Below are 25645 nucleotides of genomic sequence, written 5' to 3'. Positions count from 1 at the left end.
CCCTCTCTACAACTTATACTCTGTTTCAAACTAAAAAATAAAATAGGACTGGAGGTAGAGCTCAGAGGTAGAAAAGCACCTGAGTTCCATCCCCAGTGCCAAAGACACACACACACACACACAAACGGAATTCCCCAATAACTGGACGCACCCCTCTCCTCGCCCTTTCTGTGATCTCCCCCAAACCCCAGCAGGGTAGACAAGGCGTGCCCAGGGGCTGGGGCCCCGCCACTCACCAGCCCTCATTACACACACAGTGTCCGCACATGAAGTCTCCGTGGTAGTCGCAGAGAGCCGACCGCACCTCTTTTTGCTGGAACAAGACCACGGGGGAGTTGGCGGGGGAGCGGGAGGACCAGGGCCACTGGGCACTTCTGCTGCACCCTGTGCCTGGGACAGCCCACGAGAGAGGTGTGGCCCCGGGAGACAGCCTCAGTGCCCAGGGCCCGGGCGCAGCTCAGTTCCTCCCTCCCGCCCAGGGGGCTGCGGCGTACCAGCTCGCAGGCACACACATCGCAGATGATGCCCACATCCATCCAGAGGCCGTCAGAGAAGGAGGGCTTCAGGTGGATGTTACCCTTCTGGTCCTCTTCTGCCAGCTGGCACACGTGCGTCCCATCCACGTCCTCCATGGCCCGCAGCTGCACATCGTACGTGCCCTGCAGAAACCCCACTGTCAGCCCAGGCGGGGCCTTCCCTTGACCTGGGGGCACTGCTGCCTGGAGCCCCTTGGCCCTCAGGATGACGTGGATTCCTGGTCCCCAGATGCCTGTGTGCGCTCCCTTGGGGCTGGGGACTCCTTCCTTCTATCACAGTCAGAGTAGCCATGGCAGTAACAAGAGCCTTTTGGGGTTCTGTGACATTATTAGCGGATTGGTTCATTTTAGCAACTCTCCAAGCCGGAAGCTCTCTCTCTTTCTTTTTTTTGGGTGGTACTGGGCTTTCTGGAAACCCTTCTACCTCCAGGTAACACTCCCAGACCTATTTTATACTTTTTTATTTGGAAATAGGGTCTCTTAAGCCAGCAAGGCTGGCTTTGAACCTGCGCGATTCTCCTGTCTCCGTCTCCCAAGCACAGGGATTACAAGCGTGCGCCACCACGCCTGGCTTTTTTTTTTTTTTTTTTTATTGCAGTCCTGGGGATGCAACCCAGGAGCATTCTACCTCCAAGCTACACCCCCAGCCCTAATTTTTCTTTTTACTCTTTTTTTTTGGGGGGGGGGGATGTGTGTGTGTGTGTGTGTGTGTGTGTGTGTGTGTGTGGTACTGGGGGTGGGACACAGGGGCTTTTCTACCTCTGGGCTATACTCCCAGACCTATTTTTTAAAATACTTTATTTGGAAACAGGGTCTCACTAAGTTGCTGAGAGCCTCACTCAGTAGCTGAGGCTGGGTTCCAACCTGCGCGATCCTCCTGTCTCCACCTCCCAAGCGCAGGGATTACAAGCGTGCGCCACCACACCCAGCTCAGAAGCTCTTATTCATCCCATGGTTCGGACAAGGATAAAGATAAGTCCAGGAGCATGCTGAATTAATCCAAGGTCTGATGAGTTCAAATCTGGGGGATCTGAGCCCAGGCCTACCCGACCCCGGGGCCACTCTCCTGCCCACTGTTCGTGGAAGCCACCTCTCTTGGGGCACTACTGCCCGTCCCACCCCGCTGCCCCCACAGGCACATACCACTTCCCCCCGCCTGATGTGAAAGGACCCGGTCTTGGTCTTCTGGAACATCTTGGAGGTGACCTCTGTCCTCAGTCCTCGGGGGCTGTCGAGGGCCCGGATATCCAGATTGGAGCGAATGCGCTAAAGGGGGTGGGTGGTCAGTGTGTGTGTGGGAAGCCTGGGCTCGCCCTCCCTGGGCTGGCCTGGCTGGCCTAGCCTATGACTGCAGCGGCCTGCAGGAGCATCAGGTGGGCTGCTCAGGGCCCTAGGGATGGCCAGAGCCCCCTCCTTTCTATCCTGCCCCAGACCCGCTTCTCAACCATAACACAGGTCCCCCTGCCCACTCTGCCCTCTGTCCAGCCCTGCCCCAGAGGGGCTCAGACCCCGCGACCGGGGCCGCGCCTCACATTGAAAGCCTCTTCTAGCAGGTCCACGATGTTGGACGAGTCCTGCTGCAGCACCCCCAGCGAGGAGACCGGGAAATATGTGCGCAGCTTCTGCGGAAGAGAACGCCAGGCCTCGGGCTAAGCACCTCAGATCTGGACAACTGCTCTGGGATTACCCCACTTCCCAGATGCAGAAACTGAGACCTGGACCCCGCAAGTATATCCCAGAGCCTCGCTCTTGGCCACCACCTGTTTGGGAGCTGGGGTGGAGGATGGGCACCTGACGTCCCACCAGGGCCTGCTGTGAGGGGCCACAAAGCTTTGAGAAGGACCGAAGAAGGGAGAGGGAAGGGGGTTGGTGCCAGAAGTGCCCGGGCCCCAGCCCGCCCCGCTCACCTCGTAGTAGCTGTAGGAGTAGTTGGTGACGGCAAAGATGGGGATGATGTTGTGCTTGGCGAGCTGGCGCACCAGCGTGGGCACCGACGGGTAGTCCTGCATGTTGTACTGGGTGTAGGTGCCCGTGGCGTCCAGGTGGCACTTCTCATCATTGCGGCTCATGATGCCGGCCAGCACGTTGGCACCGTCGGCCTCGTAGTGGAAGGCCGACTCGGTGGAGAATACCAGCAGGTGGGTGCTGTCGGGGCGCCAGCCAATGGCCCCCTGGGGAAGGGAGGAGAGGGGGTGCCGGTCGAGCAGGTTGCGTGTCGGGGACCTGCATGCCAGTATCATGTAGGGTGGGGAAGCAGGCCCCAACATGGGGCTGGGTTTTGAGCCACAGGATTAATAGCATGTGTTATCATGGAAGATGCATGTGACATACGTGTATGATGACAGTAAAACCTAAGGGCTAGCCAGGTGTGGTGGCGCACGCTTGTAATCCCCGCGCTTGGGAGGCTGAGACAGGAGGATCGCACGGGTTCGAAGGCAGCCTCAGCTACTTAGTGAGGCTCTCGGCAACTTAGTGAGACTCTGTTTCCAAATAAAATATAAAATAGGTCTGGGAGAAGCCGGGCGTGGTGGCGCACGCTTGTAATCCCCGCGCTTGGGAGGCTGAGACAGGAGGATCGCACAGGTTCAAAGCCCTTCAGCTACTTAGTGAGGCTCTCAGCAACTTAGTGAGACCCTGTTTCTAAGTAAAGTATAAAACGGGTCTGGGAATGTAGCCTGGAGGTAGAAAGCCTCTGGGTTCCACCCCCAGTACCACCAAAGGAAAAAAAAAAAAAGGTCTGGGAGTATAGCCCAGAGGTAGAAAGCCCCTAGGTTCTACCCCTGGTACCACCAAAAAACAAAAACAAAACAAAATAAAAACCTAAGGATTAGCCAGGCGTGGTGCCGCACGCTTATGATCCCAGCATTCAGGAGGCTGAGACAGGAGGATCTGAGTTTGCAGACAGCTTCAGCTACTTAGTGAGGCCCTTTGCAACTCAATGAGACCCTGTTTCAAAATAAAGAATAAAAAAAAAAAAATAGGGCTGGGGCTGTAGCTTGGAGGTAGAATGCCCCTGGGTTCAATCCCCAGTACCACAAAAACAAAACAAAACAAAGCACCTGGACTGGAAAGGAGGGCCACTTATCTTCTGAGCCTGGTGCCAGAGCAGGCCAGCAGCAGCTCATGTCCTTGCCAAGAAGCAGCAGCCAGCCTAGGGTGGCAGTGCCCTCTGGCGCTCACCGTGCACACGGCCGTTTGCAGGATGGCGTCGAAGCCGCCTTCCGGAGCATCCAGGTTGCCGGAGATCCGCTCGCCCTGCAACTTATTCCGGAATTCGTTCACGTCCTCCGTCAGGCTGATAACGTTCTTGAAGGAGAAGGGGGGGTCGCTGTTGGGCCAGGGTTCCTTCAGCCTGGGTGGGGCGGGGGGAGAGAGAGTGTGAGGAAGGAGAGACCCCACGAGCCATGGAGCAGGGCCCGTGAACTGTACGTGCCCGTGCGGGAGGCGAGCACGCGGCCAGACCCCGCTGACCCGGGCCACAACACCCGTCACTCACTTCTCCGGCCTCATGTCCGTCTGGGGGACGCTGACTTTGTCCACAAACTTGCCAAATCCGATTGTGTAGTCGCTGGTGAGCTGGCTCAGGACCTGGGCTGGACATCAGCAGGAGAAAGAGGGGACAGCTGAGCCCCAAAGCCACCAGCCACACAGACACAGGGACCCCGAGCTGGCTTGGGCGGGGCAAAGGGACCAGCCGCCTCTCGTGAACACCTCAAAGGCTGGAAATTGCTTCGTGTTCTCAGTAGGGCTTGTCCCCACTTAGAGGAGGGAAATGGGACCCAGGGGACCTGAAGTTATGCCATCTAGCAAGTACAGGGATGGCTGAGAAATTCAATGCAGTTCCATCTGCAGGGCTAAAAAACAAAAAAACTTTTTTTTTTTTTTGTGGTACTAGGGATTGAACCCAGGGACATTCTACCTCTGAACTATACCCAAGCCTTATTTATTTATTTATTTATTTATTTATTTATTTATTTATTTATTGGTGGTACTGGGGATGGAACCCTTCTACCTCCGGGCTATACTCCCAGACCTATTTTATATTTTATTTGGAAACAGGGTCTCTTAAGCCAGTGGGGCTGGCTTCAAACTTGCGCGATCCTCCTGTTTCCACCTCCCAAGCGCGGGGATTACAAGCGTGCGCCATCACGCCCGGCTTTTATTTATTTATTTTTTGCAGTACTGGGGGTTGAACCCAGGGGCATTCTACCTCCAAGCTATACCCACAACCCTATTTTTTATTTTTTTATTTTTTTAGGTACTGGGGATGGAACCCAGGAGTATTCTATCTCCGAGCTATACCATTAGCCCTATTTTGAATTCTTTATTTTGAAATAGGGTCTTGCTAAGTTGCAGAGGGCTAAGTAGCTGAGGCTGTCTACTAACCGTGATCCTCCTTGTCTCAGCTTCCCAAATGCTAATTTTGTTTTTGGGGGTCTGGGGATGGAACCCAGGGGTATTCGACCTCCGAGCTACACCCGCTGCCCTATTTTGTATTCTTTATTTTAAAACCGGGTCTCACTGAGTTGCAAAGGGCCTCACTAAGTAGCTGAGGCTGTCCGCGAACCATGACTGGGAGGTCTCAGCCTCCCAAATGCTGGGATTACAAGCGTGCGCCACCATGCCCGGCTTATTTTTTATCCTTTATTTTGAAACAGGTCTCACTAAATTCTGGAGGGCCTTGCTAAGTTGCTGAGGCTGCCCTTGAACCTGCTATCCTCCTGCTTCAGCCTCCCACCACAATGCTTGGCTTGAGACTTAATCCACAGCCTGGTGGCAGAGATGCCCTCCTTGTCAAGACCAGATGAAGTTGAAAATGGCGGTGCACGCCTGTAATCCCACTACTTGAGAGGCTGAGACAGGGGGATTGCAGGATTCGAGTAGAGCCTCAGCAATGTAGCACGACTCTCAGCAACCTGGGAAAACCCTGTTTCAAAACAAAAAAATAGAGCCGGGCGTGGTGGTGCACGCTTGTAATTCCTGCGCTTGGGAGGCTGAGACAGGAGGATCACACAGGTTCGAAGCCAGCCTCAGCTACTTAGTGAGGCTCTCAGCAACTTAGTGAGACCCTGTTTCCAAATAAAATACAAAATAGGTCTGGGAGTATAGCCCAGAGGTAGAAAGCCTCTGGGTTCCACCCCCAGTACCACAAAAAAATAAATAAATAAATAAATAAATAAAAATAAATAAATAAATAAAAGGGCTAGGAGTAAAGCTCAGAGGTAGGATGTCCCTGGGTTCAATCCCCAGTACCCCCTTCCACACACAAACACAAATACCAGATGGCCCTGCTACCTAGCAAACACAGGCTTTGTCTGATGTCCTGAGTGGCTGGGACCCTCCCCTGAGGATGAGGGTGGTATTCTGGGGGGCCTCAGATGTCCTGTCTTCCCTTGTGAGGCATGTTTGAGCTGTTCCAAGACCCAGCCTCCCCGCCCACCCTGCGGTACCCAGTCTCTGCCCCATCTCCTTGAGGTTGTCCAGATCGTCTGACATGGAGTTGGAGAAGTCCATGAGGATGTACAGGTCCACAGGGCTCTCCAGGGGCTCAAACACTTCCAGCTGAAAGTGCCGCTCCTCGCCCGGCCGCAGGCGGACGCGCAGGCGCTGGGGGGACACCTGGCTGCGGCGCAGGGTGGTATCTATCCGGGTCTCCTGCGTCCATGGGGAGGGGACAGCTGGTTGGAGGGTCACTCCAGAGACCCGAGAGGAGCCTCTCAGCCCTGCCAAGGGCCACTGGGGTCCCCATGACCAGCCGGCCCTGGGCAGGGAGAGTCCAGCCCCAGCCCCCCCACCCCCGAGGCTCCAGGCACCTCTGTGATCTCGAAGCTGCTTTCCAGGATAACGATGCTCGCCTGCCCGCAGCCCGCAGCCAGCAGCTCCGCCTGCGTGTTGCAGCGCCGCTCCCTGAACGTCTGGCCAGAAACAGAGGGGGTCCATGGGGCAGCGCCCATCCCCCCGGCTGTCCCAGCCCTGGTTCTGTTTTCCCCTGACAGTCCCGACCTTGCCTTTCTCCCACAGCCGCCCGGCCCAAGCCTGGGCGGTGGAAAGGGTGGAGGGGGGGGGGAGCCCAGAGGCGGAGGTGGGGCGCGGGAGGGGGTGCGCCCGGCGGCGGGGAGGCTCACCTGGTCTGTGCAGTAGGCGCAGTCCTTATCCACGCGGATGCACTCCGTGCAGCTCTTAACCTGGGCCTTCTTGCAGAGGTTGGCTGGGGGGCAGGAGGGGGTGGGTGCGTAGAGAGGGGCTTGCTGGTGACCTGTGACTGCGCCCTTTGCCACCTGCACCCTCACCTGAGGGGGGATTCTCTCCCAACTGTACGGAGGAAGAAAGGGTCTGCCCCCAGAGATGCAAGATCTCAAACCCAGACCTGTTTGCTCAAGTCTGAAGGGAAGGATTGTGGGGCGGAAGGGGAGGTGCTCGCCATTAACTTCTGAGGTTGAGCAAACATTTCCTGGACCCCTGGCCTGAGCGGCACCCAGCGTACAACGCCCTTTGTTGGTCTCTCCCATCAGAACTCAGGCAGAACAGCTGCCCTGGGGCTCAACTGTCCTCTGAGCCCCCTCGGAGGCCCAGGGGATCAGGTGCATAGAGTTTTGCTAAACACAATGCCTGGCACACAGCAGGTCCTTAGTAAATAAATGAGGAAAACCCAGTTTCCTCAAAGGTCGTTGGGTTTTCCCTTGATTCTGTTCAGCTAGAGTCACGGCAAGGCCCTGCTATGTGCACACAGTGGTTGGTCTCCTGGGCCCCCAGCAGTGGTCTCAATATCTGTTGTAACCTCAGCTGGCAGGGAAAATTTGAGTACTTATTTTTATTTATTTATTTTTATTTTATTTTGCAGTCCTGGGAGTTGAACCCAGGGGGGTTCTACCATTGAACTATATCCTCCTATCTCAACCTCCCAAGTACTGGGATTACAAGCGTGCGCCACCACGTCCGGCTTTATTTTTTATTTTGAAACAGGGTCTCATTAAGTTCCTTATGGTACCACTTGGCTTGAGAGGGAAAAGTTAGTTGGTAGGCGCTGACTCCACTTTGCCAACTGGGGGCACTCAGAGAGCAGGCAATACACCAGCAGTTTCTCTGTTCTCCAAATTCCCATAAAACTGAAGCTTTGGCTCCACTGTGGAGGCCTCTTTCCTCCTCTGGGCATCTCAGCTCTGAGGAGGTGGCTGGTCTCTCCTCTAGACAGTCTCCTCCTCCATCCCAGGCCACCCAGCAGGGCTCACGACTCTCCAGGCCGCAGGACATGGAACCTCAAGTTCTCCAGTCCTGGGGTCGTGCGGTGTCCGGCTGTTGGATGGCCGAGAGAGTCTGGGAGAGGCCCTGTGCCAGGGCAGTGCCTTGAAGGAGGTGCCCCTGCCCAGGCGTGGCTGCAGGGACATGTGGACTCACCTGTGTGCCCAGGAAGGCTGGCACTCAGCAGGGCTGCCAGCAGCAGCCTGGCCCACGGGCTGGGATGCTGCCCTGCCATCCTCTTCCTCCTGCAGAACCGCCAACAATGGATGTGTGATGTTTCTACGTGCTTGGTCGGTGCCCTCAGCTCACTGGCTCTCCATCAGAGCCACAGAGGAGGCGAGTCCCATTCTCATGCAGGTGTAGAAACAGGCTCTGAGAGCTGTGCTGCTTACCCAGGGGCCAGATGTTTCTCCTTCTTTTTCAGTTTTGGTACCTGGAATTGAACCCAGGGGCATTCTACCTCCTAGCTACACCCCCGTCCCATTTTATTTTATTTATTTATTTATTTATTTATTTATTTATTTATTTTTGGTGGTACTGGGGTTCCTGGAAGCCCTTCTACCTCCGGGCTACACTCCCAGACCTATTTTTACATTTTTATTTGGAAACAGGGTCTCCTAAGCCAGCGAGCGCAGCTGACTTCGAACCCGTGCGATCCTCCTGTCTCTGCCTCCCAAGCGCGGGATTACAAGCGTGCGCCACCAAGTCCGGCTATTTATTTATTTTTATTATTATTTTTTGTGTGGTACTAAGGATGGAACCCAAAGACATTCTACCTCCGAGCTACACCCCCAGCCCTATTTTTTATTCTTTATTTTGAAACCAGGACTCACTGAGTTGCAAAGGGCCTCACTAAGTAGCTGAGGCTGGCCGCAAACTGCGATCTGAGCCATCAGGTAGCATCTGAGCCCCTGTTCTTCCCCCACCTCCACTGTGCAGAGTTGAGTTTTCAGGTCCTCTGAGCATCCTGGCCACTCACGTCTGTGTGTGCGCGTCCTGGAGGTGACATTCTACCTCTGAGCTACACCCCCGGGGGTCCCTAGTCCTATTTTATTTTTTATTTTAGGGAACAAGGTTTCTCTAAGTTGTTGAGGGCCTTGCTAAATTGCTGAGGCTGGGTGTGACCCTGCGATCCTCCCGTCCCAGCCTCCCGGGTACTGGGAGCACAAGCGTGTGAGATCGTGCCAAGCTGGTCTGGCTCACTATTTAACCATCTCAACTCAGGAGCCACCTCCAGGAAGGGCCCAGGCATCCAGACAGGCAGCCTCAGCCGGGAGAAGGAAAGAGACCAGCCACAGAGGCACCCTGGGCCTGCAGAGTAAAGGGCAAAGGTCAGAGGCCAGGGCCACGCCTCTTTCTCTGGGGCCTCTTTCTCAGAGACTCAGAGGACACTATACCCTCTGCCCTTTTTTTTTTTTTTTTTTTGAGTGCCAGGGATTGAACCCAGGGGCAGGGGCAGTCTACCTCCGAGCTACACCTCCAGCCCTATTTTTATTCTTTATTTTGAAACAAAGTCTCACTAAATTGTGGAGGGCCTAAGTAGCTGAGGCTGGTTGGGAACCTGTGATCCTCCTGTCTCAGCTTCCCAAGTACCAAGATTACAAACTTGCACCACCATACCTGACTCCCAGCCCTATTTTTTTTTTTTTTTTTTTTTTTTTGCGGTACTAGGGATGGAACCCAGGGGCATTCTACTTCCAAGCTAGAGCCCTAGTCCCATTTTTTATTCTTTATTTTGAAAAGGGTCTCACTGAGTTGCAAAGGACCTCACTAAGTAGTAGCTAAGGCTGTCCTTGAACCGAGACCCTCCACTCTTAGCCTCCCAAATGCTGGGATAATAGTAGTATGGGCCACCATGCCTGGCTCCTTTTTTTTTTTTTTTTTGTGATACTGGGGATTGGGGATGGAGCCCAGGGGCATTCTACCTCCTAGCTACACCCTCAGCCCTTTTTTTTTTTTTTAATCTTTTTTTTTTTTTTTTTTTTGAAACAGGGTCTCACTGAGTTGCAAAGGGCTTAAGTAGCCGAGGCTGTTCACAAACTGCAATCCTCTGGTCTCTGTCTCCCGAATACAAGTGTGTGCCACCATGCCCGGCTCTGGGCTCCTATTTTTAGTTCTTTATTTTGACACAGGGTCTAAGTTGCAGAGGGCTTCACTAAGTATCTGTGGCTGCCCCCAAACTTGCCGATCTTCCTATCTCAGCCTCTCAAGTACTGGGATACAAGCGCCACCCCCCCTCCCCCCAAGGCATGGCTCCCCAGGAGGCAGACAGCAGCTCCAACGTGTCCTCAGGCAGAGCCAGCAGGGAGGTGCTGCCTTCCAGGCAGTGGCTCAGAAGGAGCCTAAGTCTGTGGCCAGGGGAGATCCTGGGAAAATGACTTTCAGTAGCCTCGGGATACAGGTACCACACCCATATGCTACACAATACAGGCCGCTCACTCAGCCACCCTGGGGCACCGCTGTCCAGGCAGGTGCGGGCGCCTGAGCCCAGCCCTTACATGCCCGGTGTCCACGGGAGGCTCAAGGGCTGGCTTGCGTACGGCAAGGGCGGCAACAGGCTCCCTGGACGTCATGGACGGGATTGTGTTGAATGCACACAGGGACCCAGTGGGGAGCGGCTCATATGTGTCCATCTCCCAGATGAGAGGGGTCATAAGAGGCCAGAGAGGGGCCCTATCCTGCAGCCAGCCCTGGGAGGGGCTGGGCAGGTCCTGCACGAACGTCCACCTTACACTTAGAGGCTATAAAATGGCAGCCAAGGAGCTGAGTTGGGCACAGTGTTTCGCTCATTTCAAATTGTATTTAAAGTTTATTTTAGCCGGGCATGGTGGCGCACGCTTGTAATCCCAGCATTCAGGAAGCTGAGACCTGGAGGATCGTAGTTCGCAGACAGCCTCAGCTACTAAGTGAGGCCCTCTGCAACTCAGTGAGACCCATTTTCAAAATAAAGAATAAAAAATAGGGCTGGGGGTGTAGCTCAGAGGTCAAATGCCCCTGGGTTCCATCCCTAGACCCGCAAAAAAAAAAAATTTTTTTTAAATTAAGTTTATTTTATTTTTTTGTGATACTACGGCATTCTACCTCTGAGCTACATCTCCCACCCCTACTTTATTTGAAAATGAGGTCTCACTAAATTGCTCAGGCTAGCCTGGAACCTGCGATCCTTCCGTCTCAGCCTCCCACGTACTGAGATTACAGGCTTGTGCCACCACGCCCGCCCAGCATGTTTAAAGTTTTAAACGTAGCTGCCACTTTTAGAAACAACAAGATTTCACATACATCGGGATTGTGGGTTTATTGGAATATGTGGTCATGGTAAGTCGGACTCAGCATGCAGGACCCCCACTCTCTGGCCCACCCCTGGCCCCACCAGGCTGCTAGGACTTTTTTGGGAGCTGGGTATGTGACGGTCACCTGAAAAGCTCTCACCACAGCAGAGCCTTCCTCCCCAGGGACACACATGGACACACACTGAAATCTCCCACAGGCTCAGAATCGGCCTGTGCCCACCACGCTCCTTGGAGTGCCCAGCCCTCACCCGGGGGGGGTGAGCTGCCGGGAGAAGCCTGGGGTCCCAGCCCTCAGCTGCTGTCACCACGGGAAGCCAGGGCTCAGGAGACACGCACCCCTTCCCTGCTGTCTCTGCCCTGTCCTCTCTCCCCTTCGTCCCTGGGATGGAGACAGCCTTCACTGCCAGCTCTGTGGAGGGCAGCAACAACCATGGCACCCGAGCGGGCTCCTTGTGCTCAGGGTGTGGCAAGGCCACGGGGAGGAGGAAGAGCCCTGTCCCTACCCTTAGGAGCTGCCTGGAGCCCCTGAGCCACAGTGACACAGGGCCGTCCCAGAGGCTGTGAGGAGGAGGCTCCAGCCATGGCGCAGCCACAGACTGCTGCGTGAGGCCAGGAAAGCTTCCCGGGGGAAGCCCGTCTGGAGCCAACTTTGAGAGCGGTGCAGGTAGGTGGCTGGCCACGAAGGAAATCAGAGACTCCCCACACCCCAGATGGACTGTGGCACCGTACGGGCAGGCCCTGCCCAGCCCCAGGAGGGCGTTTGCCTGCAGGTGGCCACTCCCTGGTCTTTGCAATGCCCAGAGGGGTGCAGCCCAGCAGAACTGCCAGCTGCAGGCCTCTGCCCTTCTCCTGCAACCCACCCAACGCCCTCGTCTAGCAGAGCCAGCCGCCTCTGGCTCTCCCTGACCCTCTACTCTGAGCGGTCCCGTAGGCACCTGCCCGGGGCAACATGGACAGAGGAAAGCAGGACCTGCCAGCTTTCTGGAAGGGGAAACAAAGGCCAGCCAGCTTCCCTGGACGCTGCCCAGGCTGGGGTGGGCACTGGTCTCCTCGCCAGCCCCCGGGGCCGCGCCCCTGCCCCCCGCCCGCCCCGCGGCGGCCAGCTGGACCTACCTTGGCCCCCTGGGCGCCTGGGCTGCGGCTCGGCGGTGGGCAGAGGCGCAGCGAGCCCGGACGGTCGGCGGGGAGGGACCGGGCGCGCTTTATGGGGCGGGCGGCCAGGTAGGACGGAGGCGCTGGTGAGTCAGGCGAGCTGCATTCCTGCGCGCCGCGCGCACCTGTCGGGGCAGGAGCCGGGCGCCGCCGCCACCGCGGGCCCGCCTCCCGGAAAGGGCTGCGGCTCCCCCCAGCCGGCGGGGCGGCGGGGCCAGGGGAGGAGCCACCCCTCGCCGCCTCCCCAGCCCGCGGTCCGGAGGCCTCAGCCCAGGCAGGACCCGCGCCCTCCCGCCCGGTCCCCGGACGCCTCGACGTGGGGAAGCCGCCCCGACGGCCATCAGAGATGCGCACCCGCCTCCTTCCTCCCCCAGCCGGAGCGAGGGATGCGCCGGGATTGCTCCTAGCTGGTCGGGAGACCCGGCCCCAGGTCCCTGCTGAGCTCAGCCTGCTTCGACCCCCGACGTGTGTCCAGAGGGAGCCCGAGCCAGGGCGGGATCCTCTGCGCGTCCTTGGGTGTGAATATCAGGACCTAGTAAGAGGCCAGCACCCGCCTGGCTTGCAGCAGGCACTCACTCCGCCGATTGTTACAATCGTTCTTGAAGACTCGGTTCAGGAGTCTGAGTACTGCTAGGGAGCGGATGGGAGCCTGTCAAGGAACCCCAAGACCCAGCTCGCTCTGTTTTTCTCTAAGTGACGCTAGCCATGCCAGCAGTGACTGCTGGCAGCCCCTCCCCCAAAACCTGTGGCTTTAAGCCCACCAAGCTTCCCTGCCAGACTGGTCCCTCAGCTTGGGGGAGTGCCCTTCCTGAAGCTCAGCTTGTTTGTCTTTTTTTTTTTTTTTATGTTGGGGGTTGAACCCAGGACATTCCACCCCCCCCCCCCAATTTTGAAACAGGGTCCCACGAAGTCACTAAGTTGCTGAGACTGGCTTTGAACCTACACTCCTGTCTCAGCCTCCAAGGTACTGGGATTACAGGCATGCACTACCATGCCCAGTTTAGCTTCCACCTCTACTTCTCTTTTTTGTGGTCTTGGGGACTGAAGTCAGGCATTCTATCTCTGAGCTACAACCCCAGCCTGATTTTATTTTATTTTTTCTTATTTGGAAACAGGATCTAACCAGGTTGCCGAGAGCCTTGCTAAATTGCTGAGGCTAGCTTCAAATCTGTGATCCTCCTGTTTCAGCCTCCCAAATACTGGGATTACAGATGTGTGGCCCCATGTGTAGCTCTTAGCTTTGTTTTTGGTACTGGGAATTGAGCCCAAGGATATTCTACCTCTTGAGCTACACCCTCAGCCCTATTTATTTATTTATTTATTTATTTATTTGTGGTACTTGGATGGAACCCTTCTACCTCCGGGCTACACTCTCAGACCTATTTTATATTTTATTTGGAAACAGGGTCTCTTAAGCCAGCACAGCGGGCTTCGAACCTGCACAGTCCTCCTGTCTCCGCCTCCCAAGCGCGGGGATTACAAGCGTGCACCACCACGCCCCGCCCCTCAGCCCTTTTTAAAATTATTATTATTTTGAAACAGGGTCTTGCTAAATTGCTAAGTTGGCTTAAACTTGCCATCCTCCTGTCTCATTTTCCCACATACTGAGATTACAGGCATGTGCCACCACACCCAATTTACACTTATTTTTATTTATTTATTTTTGGTGGTATTGGAGTTCCTGGAAGCCCTTCTACCTCCGGGCTACACTCCTAGACCCATTTTTACATTTTTATTTGGAAACAGGGTCTCCTAAGCCAGCGTGCGTGGCTGGCTTCGAACCTGCGCGATCCTCCATTCTCTGCCTCCCAAGCGCGGGGATTACAAGCGTGTGCCACCACGCCCAGCTATACTTATTCTGGAAGACATTGTACTGACGTCACCTGTTCCCCAGATCCTCCCTTGACCTTCCCACATCCTAGGTTAGATTGGTTATGTGTCCCCATGGTCCTGGGGAATTCTTTCTTTTTTCATTTTGATGCTGGGGATTGAAGTCAGGGGCACTCTACACTAAGCTACACCCTTTTTGAGACAGGGTCTCACTAATTTTTAACACTGTCCTGGTGATCAAAGCCAGGGCCTCACACGTGCCGCACATGTGCCCTGCTACTGAGTTACACCAATAGTCCAAGTTCCTCACATTTTTTTTTTTTTATAGCAGTACTGGGGATGGAACCCAGGGGCGTTCTACCTCTGAGCTCCCCCCCCCAGCCCTATTTCTTATTCTTTATTTGGAAATAGGGTCTCACTGAGTTGCAAAGGGCCTTGCTAAGTAGCCGAGGCTGGCCACGAACCACGATCCTCCTGTCTCAGCCTCCTGAATGCTGGGATTACAAGTGTGCACCACCACGCCCGGCTCTCACATTGGTTTGAATGATCTCCCATTGGGCTGTGAACCCCGAGACCAGGTGCTCTCTGGCATGTCTTTGTGTGTGTGTGTGTGTGTGTGTGTGTGTGTGTGTGTGTTACTGGTGATGGAAACCAGGGGCTTTTCTACCTCCGGGCTATACTCCCAGACCTATTTTATATTTTGTTTGGAAACAAGGTCTCACTAAGTTGCTGAGAGCCTAAGTAGCTGAGGCTAGCTTTGAACCTGCGTGATCCTCCTGTCTCAGCCTCTGAAGTACTGGGATTACAAGTACCAGGACTACAGGCATGTCCCAACACGCCTGGCTCCAGGTGGGTTCTTATACTGCTGGGAAGAACCCCAGGATGCATCAATAGCAAAGGCTAAGCCAAGACTTATGGTTGTGGCACTGGGGATGGAACCCAGGGGCATTCTACCTTCAAGCTACACCGCCAGCCCTTTTTTTTTTTTTTGAAACAGGGTCTCACTGAGTTGCAAAGAGCTTCACTAAGTAAGTAGCTGAGGCTGTCCATGAACCTGGCTTAAGCCAAGACTTTAATATTAAAGAATCACAAATGTAGCTAGGTGTGGTGGTGCACGCTTGTAATCCTAGCATTTGGGAGGCTGAGACAGGAAGATCTGGGTTCTGGACAGCCTCCGCTACTCTGCAACTCAGTAAGACCCTGTTTCAAAATAAAGAATAAAAAATTTCATCTGGGAGTGTAGCTCAGAGGTAGAATGCCTCTGGGTTCAATCCCCAGCAACACACACACACACACACACACACACACACACACACACAGATCAAATGTAAGCTGGTTGTGGTGGCACGCACTTGTAATCCCAGTACTTGGGAAGTCAAAACAGGAGGATCCCAGGTTTGAGGACAGCCTCAGCAAGTAGTGACTCTCAGCAATGTAGCGAGACTGTTTCAAAATAAAAATAAAATAGGGGTAGGGGTGTGGCTTGGAGGTAGAATGATCCTTGGGTTCAATACTCAGTACCAAACAAAAAAAAAGCTGGGCATGGCGGCGCACGCTTGTAATCCCCGCGCTTGGGAGGCTGAGACAGGAGGATCGCGCAGGTTCGAAGCCAGCCTCAGCTACTTAGTGAGGCTCTCGGCAACTTAGTGAGACCCTGTTTCCAAATAAAATATAAAATAGTTCTGGGAGTATAGCCCAGAAGTAGAAAGCCTCCGGGTTCTACTCCCAGTACCACCAAAAAACAAAACAAAACAAACACCCTTGCACATTTTTCAACATCTGGTTTATCCATAATAATGGAGCAAATAGAGAAAGGAAAATGGGCTAAGGATATAGCTCGGAGGTAAGATGCCCTGGGTTTAATCTCTAGTGTGCCCCCAAATAAAATAAAATAGGGCTGGGGGTAGAGCTTAGAGGTAGAATGCCTCTGGAACCAATTCCCAGTACCACAAAACAAATAAATGAATAAAATAGGGCTGGAGTGTATCTCAGGTAGTATGTTCCTTGGTTCAATCCCCAGTATCACTGATAATGGCAAATAAGAGTTAAAAAAAAAAAAAAAAAGAATAGCAAAGGTAGCCAGGCATGTAATCCCTGTACTTGAGAAGCCAAGACAGGAGGCTCACAGGTTCAAAGCTAGCCTCAGCAACTAGTGAGGCTCTTAGCAACTCGGTGAGACTCCATTTCAAAATAAAGGGAAACAGGGCTGGAGGGTGTAGCTTAGAGGTAGAAATGCCCTGGTTCAATCCTCAGCACCACACACATCACAAAACAATGAGCTGAGAGCACTGGGAAGCGGGGAAGGCTGAGCGCAAGCTCCGTGCTGGAGGCCCTCTCTGCGCGAAGGTGTGCGGCAGTGAAGGGCGCGTTGGGGGGGGGTGTGGGGAGGCGAGCAGCTCCCGGGTGCACGTGCCATGCTAAGGCCTGACTGCCCTGGAGGTTGACTTGCAGGAGCTGGGGTGCAGAGGTGGCTGCCTGGAGCAGGTAGATGGAGGCAGCACACCGGGGAGCCCAGAGCAGGGTGGCACGAGGGCCTGCACTTGGGTAGTGATAACAGGAATGGAGCCGGGTGTGGTGGAGCACACCTCTCATCCCAGTACTTGGGAGGCTGAGCCAAGAGGCCCTTAGGTTTGAGAGCCTCAGCAAATAGTGAGACTCATCAACCTAGTGAGACCATTTCAGGATAAAATAGGGCTGGGGTATGGCTTGAGGCAGAGTGCCCCTGGGTTCAATCCCCAGCGCCACACACATGGAAGAGGGGCTCCTGAAGTGACCCATGGGAAGGGTCCCAGTCGCATAGCCGAGGCCTGGATGGCTCACGATGCCACTGCCCGAGGTAAGGCCTGCAGGGAAGGGGTCAAGACAGCAGTGTGGACGCTGAGCCCTCCTGGGAGCAGTGGGTAGTCTGAAGCAGCATCAGTCCCTAGTGCCCGAGACACCCATAGTCAGAAGCTGCCCTCACTGGGACTAATTTTTTTTGGCGGGTCTCGGGATGGAACCATGGGCATTTGACCGCCAAGCTACATCCCCTGACCTATTTTTTTTTTTTTTTTACTCTTTATTTTTTGAAAGAGGATCTAAGTTGCGGAGGGCCTAAGTGGCTGAGGCTGTCCATGAACTGGGATCCTCCAGTCTCAGATTCCCAAATGCTGGGATTACAAGTATATGCCACCATGTCCAGCTCTCACTAATTTACAGAGCCAATGTCACTGGGCTTCTAGGAAGGCTTCAGCCATCAGCTGTGCACACCCAGGCCCACACTCAGTCACGACTGCTCTAGATGGCTAGTGACAGCAAAGGGTGACAGGGGCCTGCCTCAGCCCCCACCCACCCAGCCCCAGGTGGGGAAGTGGCCCTGGCTGACTCTGCCTTTTCTAGTTTGCTTCCTCCTTGGTCTCCAACAAGAAACTGGGCTGGCCAGCAGCAAGTGCCTGCAGAGCCGGTCACCAGCTCCTGTACCAGCCATCGCACTGGCCCACCATGACTGCTTGATGAAGCTTTATTAGTGTGATTTGACAGCTCATAGACCACACAGCTTGTTGAAAACTGGGGCTCCAGGCCTGCGTGCCGACGGTGCTTCCATGACACCCTGTGCCACACGCCTCCCATGAGACCCTCTTGGGGATGAGCAGGCAGCAACCCGGCTCCCTAGGGGGCAAAGTCCCATCGAGGAGAGGGGGGGCAAGTATAACTGTTTTATTGGGGTCATCAGGGGCAGTCTGCTGCGTCCCTCTGGCTGCTGACAGCACCAGGCACACTCACAGGCCTGCCTTCTCAGGCTCCACTGGGCCCAGGCCCACGGAGGCGGCACGGCTCCCCACGGCCTGGCTTCCTTCTTCAGCACTTGGCCTTCACGCCAGAGTGGAAAGGAGAGCTGTCAGAGAGCAGGGCAGGCTGCCCCTCTAGGCCCTCGGTGGTCGTGCCTGGGCGGCCACTGGTGCTGCCCAGTGGTGGCTGCCGGGCAGAGATAACGGCAGAGGAAGGGCGGGGTGTGGAAGCCCTTCCAGGAGAGGGCTCTCAGTAGTAAACAATGAGCTGCGGCCTGGCCAGAGCAGGAGTGATTCATCTCCCCCACTGTGCCGACCCTGCTGGCGGTGCTCACCAGCACCGCGGGACGGGCAGCCTTGGCCCGGCGCCCAGGCCTCCCCTCCCTGTGTGGGTCGAGATCTCACCTCAGCCCTTCTGGTACTTGGCCCGGTTTCAAAAGCCTGGGCGTGTCCACAAGCGGCCTGGGGCGTGCTCAGCCGCACCCGAGGGAGCAGAGGCCTGGGCTCCCGCGGGGGTCTACTGAGATTAGGGCAGCGGACAGCAGAACAGGGGGTCTCGTCCCTCTCCCTGGGGCTCCCTCCTGCACATGGCCGCCCCCGAGCAGTGCCTCAGCCTCCCGTCACCCCACTGTCAATTCGGAGGCAATCTTCTCAAGTGAGAAGGTGGAGGGACACGTGGGCCTCACATGGGCCTGGGGAGAGCCCGTGGGAGAGGCCAGCGTGCCCACGATGCAGGGTGAGAACATGGCACTTTTCACTGGGTGAGAAACCCAAGTGTGCTTGTGTCTCTGCTACAACGTCCTCCTGGCTGGAGTGCCGCACGGAGGCTCCTGTCAGGTGGCACCGGGAGCGGGTCCCAAGTCCTGGGGTAGCCCCTGGTCACTGCTTGGCCTTCTTCACGATGGTGCCCACGGCAGAGATGACGGTGGTCTTGGAGCCGCTGGCGCTGGTGGTGACTGTGACGACGGCCGGCAGGGTGGCAGTGGTGGTGAGAATGGTGGGCTGGGCTATGGTCGTCACCGGGATGGCGGAGTCCCACTTGCTCTTTCTCTTCTGGGCATCTGGAGAGAAAGCGAGAGAGAAAGCGAGATGAAGATGAGCACGCACGAGCAGAGCGCGCTCCCCTCAGAGCCACACGCACGTGCCCTGGCGCAGGGAGCCCGCCAGCCGGGACAAGCCGCCCTCTACCTGCGACGGCTGTGCTGGAGGTGGTGGTGGTGGCAGCTGAGGCGCTGGTCGTGGTGCCCTTCTTGGTGCCCGTCACAAACTCGATCTGGAGGGGGAGAGAGCGTGAGACCAGCGGAGCCGCATGCCCACTCCCTGTGCCACCGTCTGCTCCCAGGGGACAGGGCTGTGTCACACACAAAGGAGGCACTGGAATCACCCCAGCTATGTGCATCTGGGGGGAGCGGTGTCTGGGAAGGGCCCAGGGGGCTTCCCACGCTTCAAAGAGCTTTCCCAAGCCAGACATGGTGGTGCACATCTGTACTCCCAGTACTTGGGAGGCTGAGACAGGAGGATCTGGTTTTGCGGCAGCCTCACAGCAACTTACAGTGAGGCCCTTTGCAACATAGTGAGACCCTGTTTCAAAATAAAGAATAAAAAATAGGGCTGAGGGTGTAGCTCAGAGGTAGAATGCCCCTGGGTTCCATCCCCAGGACAAAAAAAAAAAAAAAAAAAAAAAAGCCTTCCCATAGGCGGTGGGTCCCTCCCGCCGCCCCACCTCATGTGCCCAGAAGCAGCTGGCCATCCCCCCCTCCAGGTGGCAATGCCACTCGCACAGGAGAAGTCAGCTCTGGTCCCCAGGCACTGCAGACAGATGCCGGCATTGAGCCTGGGTTTGAAAAGGAGAGGGAAAGATTGAGAAGGGAGAGCCAATCAAGGGTTAAGAATGAGAAGCCCAGATCTTCCCCTTGCACCAGCTCCCACATCCCTGGCCTGCTAGCCAGGGCCTCCTACAGGGCTGCCAGCGCCCAGGCCCCGCAGCCCCTAGCCCTCTGCCGGGGGGAGGGGAGCGTCCTGGGGCAGGAGCCACTGCGAGGCAGGTCAGGCCTGACCACACGTGGGAAGAGATGAGGTCCTGAAGCCCACCGGGGACTGAACCCAGAGGCAATCTATCTCTGAACTACACCCCCTATTTTAATTTTTGTGGCACTAGGGATTGAACCCAGAGGCATTCTACCTCTGAGCAAAACTCCCAGCCTGATTTTATTTATTTGGAAACAGGGTCTCATTAATTTGCAGAAGGCCTAAATTGTCCAGGCCGGTTTTTATTTATTTATTTATTTTTTGGTGGTACTGGGGATGGAACCCTTCTACCTCCGGGCTACAATCCCAGACCTATTTTATATTTTTATTTGGAAACAAGGTCTCTTAAGCCAGCGAGGCTGGCTTCGAACCTGTGTGATCCTCCTGTCTCCGCCTCCCAAGTGCGGGGATTACAAGTGTGTGCCACCACGCCAGCTCCAGGCTGGTTTTAAAGCTGCAATCCTCCTGTCTCACCTTCCCAAATGCTACGATTACAAGCGTGTGCCACCATTCCCAGCTTTTATTTTTATTTTGAAAAAGGGTCTCGTTAGGGTGAGAAGAGCATTACTTGCTGAGGCTGTTTTGAACCTACAGTCCTCCTGTCTCCGTCTCCCAAGTTCTGAGATTGCATGTGCCACCACGCCTGGCTAAGCACACCATTCTCTCTCTGGAGACTCCAGAGGATAACATTTTTTTTTTTTTTTTTTTTGGTGGTACTGGGGATGGAACCCAGAGGCTTTCTACCTCCAGGCTATACTCCCAGACCTATTTTATATTTTATTTGAAAACAGGGTCTCATTAAGTTGCAGAGAGCCTCACTAAGTAGCTGAGGCTGGCTTCAAACCTGCGTGATCTTCCTGTCTCAGCCTCCCAAGCACGGGGATTACAAGCGTGCGCCACCACGCCCGGCTCAGAGGATAACATTTTGGTCTCAGACACATTGATGCTCCTGAAGGACCCAGACCACACCTCTGGGAAGAAGTGGTGCTCAGGGTTCTAAAATGAGGCTCGCCTGGCTATGAGGCATGAGACCCAAGGGAAGCACCCAGGCAGGCTGCTGAGGCCAGCTCTCCAGGCTGAGGAACACAGGCCTGCGGCAGGCTGGGACCCCACTCCCAGAAAAAACACTCCCTCCACTCAGGCCAGGGAGTGCACTGATGCTCTGCAAGAGGAAAAGCCAGCAGGGCCCTGCAGCTGTGAGGAGAGCAGGGAAGGCTGCTATGGTCAAGCTGCCACGTGGTACAGACGGTGCACCAGAGTCTCGCCAGGCAGGCAGCATGGGCCAGAGGTGGCGAGGCTGGGCACCTGTGCTCAGCCCGCGGGCGCCGTGCGCTCCACGCCTGCCTTTCCCACACCACGGGTCTAGCACTACTTACTTTGGTTCGCTCCTTTTTGGCCTTTTCCAATTTGTCCATTTCAATCTTCTGGGCCTTGGCTACAGAGACAAAAGGAGTGTTACCAGGGACCCCGATCAGCTTCTGGCCCCAGGGACCCGGCCCCTCACTGCCCCGGCGGGCCCTGCATTATCCTGGGTGGACTAGAAGAGGTTCTAGGAGGCAGCCCTTGGTCAACAAGAGAAGGGGCCTTAACCCAAGGGCCTGGAGGCCGCACACCCCGCCTGGAAGAGCCAATCACTCCTGGCCCTGGGAACACAGGCCTGGTGGTGCCTACCTTCCTACTGACCAAAGGAGGCTGGGATTACAGAGTTTTATGTAAAATGTTGGCAACAAATTCAAAATAAAGTAGGAAAAAAATTGTGTAGGTCAAATAAAACATACATACAGGCCAGGATCTGGTGATTCAAGGACGTGGAGCCTTTGAAACGCCCCTGGGATCCACGCTGCACTGTCACTGGCCTCAGGACACATGTCCCCTCTGCTGGAGCAGTCTGCCCACAGCTGCCTGGCCCCCACACCGCTCCAAACCTTGGCGCCAACACGGCTCCTCGGCGGGGCTTCCCAGCCCTTGGCCAGGTGAGGCGCCCCTCCCCCACACCCACAACTCTATCTTATCCTAATACTCCTCAGTCTTGAAACTGTGGGTCCAACCCTATGTCTTCTTCACTACGCTTATCTTTTTCCTTTCTTTTTTGTGGTGCTGGGATTGAATCAGGGCCTTACACAAACTAGGCGAGTTCTCTATTGCTATGTTCTCAGTTCTGTTTTAGAAATATGTTACATTTGCCGGGCGTGGTGGCGCACGCTTGCGCACGCTTGTAATCCCCGCGCTTGGGAGGCAGAGACAGGAGGATCGCGCAGGTTCGAAGCCAGCCACGCACGCTGGCTTAGGATACCCTGTTTCCAAATAAAAATGTAAAAATAGGTCTGGGAGTGTAGCCTAGAGGTAGAAGGGCTTCCAGGAACCCCAGTACCACCAAAAAAAAAAAAAAAAAAAAAAAAAAAAAAAAAAAAATTTTTTTACATTTGAGACAGGGTTCAAGTTGCCCCTGATCTTGTGGTCCTCCTGTCTCAGCCTCCTGGGAGTAGCTAGGATTAAATGCACGTCACCACAGTCTGGCTTATGTGTAAGTCCTGGAAGTCAGCGGTGAAGTCTGTCTTGTTCAATACCGAGTCACCAGCCCAGGATGTGGTCTGACATTGAGGAGACCCCAAAGTCCGTGTTGCCTGCATGACTGGCTGGCTGGACGGATGGAGGGAGGCTGGCTGGCTGGCTGGGCAGATGGATGAAGGATGGGGAGCAGCCTACCTAATGCCTCGTAGTAGGAGTCCTCCGACCAGCCGTGGGGGTCAAACATATCCTGAAAGAGAAAAGCTGAAGCTGCAGTCAGTGGGGCACACCGGTGTGGACGGCTTGAGTCTTTCCACGGACCTTTTGGGCCCGGGGCCCCTGTCTCTTGACAGCAGAGGGGCTCAGCTGTCAGCCCTGATCCCTAGCCATGGGACAGCTGGAAAGCTCTTACGAACAAGGGAGAAATGATGTACTTGCTCGCTTAGTTTACACCACCAAGTGGCTGACGGCAGCGAGCCCACACTTGGGTTCTAACTGGCCAGGGACCAGGTCTGTGGCCGGCACCCCTGTTAAACTAAATGCAGCCGTCACTGCCGAGCCCCACGAGCCCCACCGCCCTCTGGCCCGAGCGCAGGACGCACCTTTGGGTAGTTGGTGCCCAGCTCATCAATGGCACAGAACTGGATCAGTTTCTCGTAGATGCTGAGAAGAGAAGAGCAGGCGCAGTGAGCGGACACTAGCTGTACGGCACCACGCCTGTCAGCTCCTGGCTTGAGGAGACGGCATGAGACTGCAGCTCAGCTCAATTCTTCTATTTTTGTAGAACTGGGGATTGAACCCAGGGGCATTTTATCCTCTGACCCACACCCCTGACCCTCCCTAGTTTATGTTCTTTGTTTTGAAACAGTTCTCCTTAGGTTGCTGGGGTTGGCTGCAAACCCGCGATCTCTGTCTCTGCCTCCCAAGTCCCGGGTTTACGAGTGAGCACCAGCATGCCTGGCCATCAGTTCAATTCTTCTGAGTAGCTTCCTGAAGGGAGGCCTGGCCTCGTCGCTTCTGGCCTCCCATCCTCCCCGTGAGAGGGAACTGCAGCTGGGGGCCAGGATGAGGCAGGTGAGGGGGCAGCTGCACTCTGTTCTGAGGCAGAGGTCTCTGGCTTTCAACCTGCATGGCTGGGTGGGGGGGCCACCATACTTGGGCCCACCCAGGGGCCAGGGTAGACCCCTGCTGTCACACAACACCTGGATTTGTGGTTACTTTGAGCATTAGATGGAGTTAAGACCCTGATACAAGTCTGTTCCTAAAACCTCCCTCCTCTGAACACAAAACTGACTTCTTAGGAGTTGGAAGACAAGAACCTAAGTGATCCCTGGTCGGATTCCCTCACTGCACAGACGAGGAAACCAAAGTCCTGAGAAGTGGCACGCCAGCAGCAAAGCGGGGACGAGAACCGGCAGGCCCCTCTGCTCGGCCCACCTGCTGCTGTCCGCACGCTGGTCACGAGCTAGCCTGCCTCTCACTGGTGGGCCGGCCGGCCGGTCTAGCAGGCACGCAGAGGACGCAGCCGGGTGATGCCCCTTGAGGCTCCGCCTCGCACTGCCACACACTAGTGTCTCAATTCACCTGCCGGCTCAAGGAAACGCACCTGGGGTTCCGAAACTCCTTCTTTCTTTGGATTATGTAGTTCATATCCATTCCCTCCTTTATCTTTCGCTCATAAAGTTTCTGGATCTTGTCCTAGAAGAATAGAAAGATGTGTATGACAGACGCCTACTCACCTGCAGGCCAGTCTGCGGCGGAACAGGAGGCTCGTGGGGCCCTGTGAAGCCCAGCTCCAGCCGGATTCTCCTTTTCCACGCAGCCTTTGAGTGGAGAGAATCCACAGGGAGCTAAACCAAGACTGTTTTTTCTTTTCTTTTTTTGCGGGTCTGGGAGTGGAACCCAGGGGCATTCAACCCCCGAGCTACACCTCCTACCCTATTTTTATTCTTTATTTTGAAACCGGGTCTCACTGAGTTGCAGAGGGCCTCACTAAGTAGCTGAGGCTGTCCGTGAACCACGATCCTACAGTCTCAGCCTCCCGAATGCTGGGATGACAAGCGTGCGCCACCACGCCCGGCTACCAAGACTGCTTTCACTGCTGAGCTCCCCACACCTCCCGTCGATGGCCAGCACGGTAAGCAGGAAAAAGGTCGACGTGGAGAAGCCATGGAGAAAACAAGAAACAAAGCAATTGCTTATCAGCTCCCAATCACCCGAAGAGCCTATAGCATTAGAGCTGATGTGCGTGGAGGGACTGCACGCTTTTTTTTTTTTTTTTTTTGGTCTGGGGATGGAACCCGGGGGCATTCTACCTCTGAGCCCCACCCCCTGCCCTATTTTTTATTCTTTATTTTGAAACAGGGTCTCAAAAGGACTCACTAAATAGCTAAGGCTGGCTTTGCACCTGTGCAATCCTCCTGCCTCAGTCTCCCGAATGCTGGGATTACAAGCGTGCGCCACCACACCTGGCTCAGAACATTGGTTTTAAATTTTAGCTCCAGTCTTTGGCAGAACTGTGAATCACAAGAAACCTGGGAAGGGTTGTGCCCTTCAGAGGAAGTCAGGAGCAAAGGTCTTTGAAGTCGGTTTCACAAACTTACTTTTTTTTTTTCTTCTTCCAGTACTGGTGATTGAACCCAGGGGCAATCGACTTCTAAGCTACACCTCCAGCCCTATTTTTTATTCTTTTTCTTTTCTTTTTCTTCCTTTCTTTCTCTTTTCTTTTTCTTTCTTTTTCTTTTTTTTTTTTCAGCACTGGGGATGGAACCCAGGGGCATTCCACCTCTGAGCTACACCCCCAGGGCTATTTATTTTTATTTTTATTTATTTATTTTTTATTTTTGGTGGTACTGGGGTTCCTGGAAGCCCTTCTACCTCCGGGCTACACTCCCACGGGCTACACTCCCAGACCTATTTTTTAACTTTTTTATTTGGAAACAGGGTCTCTTAAGCCAGCATGGCTGGCCCTGAACCAGCGCGATCCTCCTGTCTCAGCCTCCTAAGTGTGGGGATTACAAGTGTGCACCACCACGCCCGGCCCCAGCCCTATATTTTATTCTCTATTTTGAAACCAGGTCTCACTGAGTTGCAAAGGGCCTCATTAAGTAGCTAAGGTTGTCTGCGAACTGCGACTCTCCGGTCTCAGCTTCCCAAGTACTGGGATTACAAGCATGTGCCAACACGCCCAGCTTCACAAACTTTCTAGAATTTTTTTTTTTTTTTTTAATGGTACTGGGGATGGAACCCAGAGGCACTCTAATTTAGTGTTACACCCCCCAACCCAATTTTATTT

The 25645-nt window shown here is 54.9% G+C and overlaps 2 protein-coding genes across 3 annotated transcripts in view; both read right to left on the bottom strand.

Annotated features, from left to right (window-relative positions):
* Nucleotides 1-8010, bottom strand: part of ITGB4 (integrin subunit beta 4) — a gene marked incomplete at both ends in the record, with an annotated part of 36086 nt that extends 28076 nt beyond the window's left edge. The window contains 11 exons of the mRNA XM_080714133.1: nucleotides 237-313; nucleotides 495-659; nucleotides 1680-1802; nucleotides 2069-2158; nucleotides 2444-2707; nucleotides 3717-3888; nucleotides 4033-4129; nucleotides 5987-6191; nucleotides 6350-6451; nucleotides 6662-6744; nucleotides 7932-8010. Of these exons, the coding sequence (XP_080570259.1) occupies nucleotides 237-313; nucleotides 495-659; nucleotides 1680-1802; nucleotides 2069-2158; nucleotides 2444-2707; nucleotides 3717-3888; nucleotides 4033-4129; nucleotides 5987-6191; nucleotides 6350-6451; nucleotides 6662-6744; nucleotides 7932-8010 (1457 nt within the window). The remainder of the gene's footprint in view (nucleotides 1-236; nucleotides 314-494; nucleotides 660-1679; nucleotides 1803-2068; nucleotides 2159-2443; nucleotides 2708-3716; nucleotides 3889-4032; nucleotides 4130-5986; nucleotides 6192-6349; nucleotides 6452-6661; nucleotides 6745-7931) is intronic.
* Nucleotides 8011-18693: 10683 nt separating this feature from the next.
* The window catches only part of SAP30BP (SAP30 binding protein), a gene marked incomplete at both ends in the record, with an annotated part of 46029 nt that continues 39077 nt past the window's right edge, over nucleotides 18694-25645 (bottom strand). For both annotated transcript variants that reach the window (XM_080712239.1, XM_080712240.1), the window contains 6 exons: nucleotides 18694-18875; nucleotides 19003-19087; nucleotides 21219-21277; nucleotides 22549-22600; nucleotides 22953-23013; nucleotides 23957-24048. In XM_080712239.1, coding sequence (XP_080568365.1) covers nucleotides 18694-18875; nucleotides 19003-19087; nucleotides 21219-21277; nucleotides 22549-22600; nucleotides 22953-23013; nucleotides 23957-24048 — 531 coding nt within the window. The remainder of the gene's footprint in view (nucleotides 18876-19002; nucleotides 19088-21218; nucleotides 21278-22548; nucleotides 22601-22952; nucleotides 23014-23956; nucleotides 24049-25645) is intronic.

The sequence above is a fragment of the Muscardinus avellanarius genome (assembly GCF_963383645.1).
Source record: "Muscardinus avellanarius genome assembly, chromosome: 16".
Classification (NCBI taxonomy): Eukaryota; Metazoa; Chordata; class Mammalia; order Rodentia; family Gliridae; genus Muscardinus; species Muscardinus avellanarius.
Note: the sequence above shows the minus strand (reverse complement) of the source record. Positions and strands in the feature narration are given on the sequence as shown.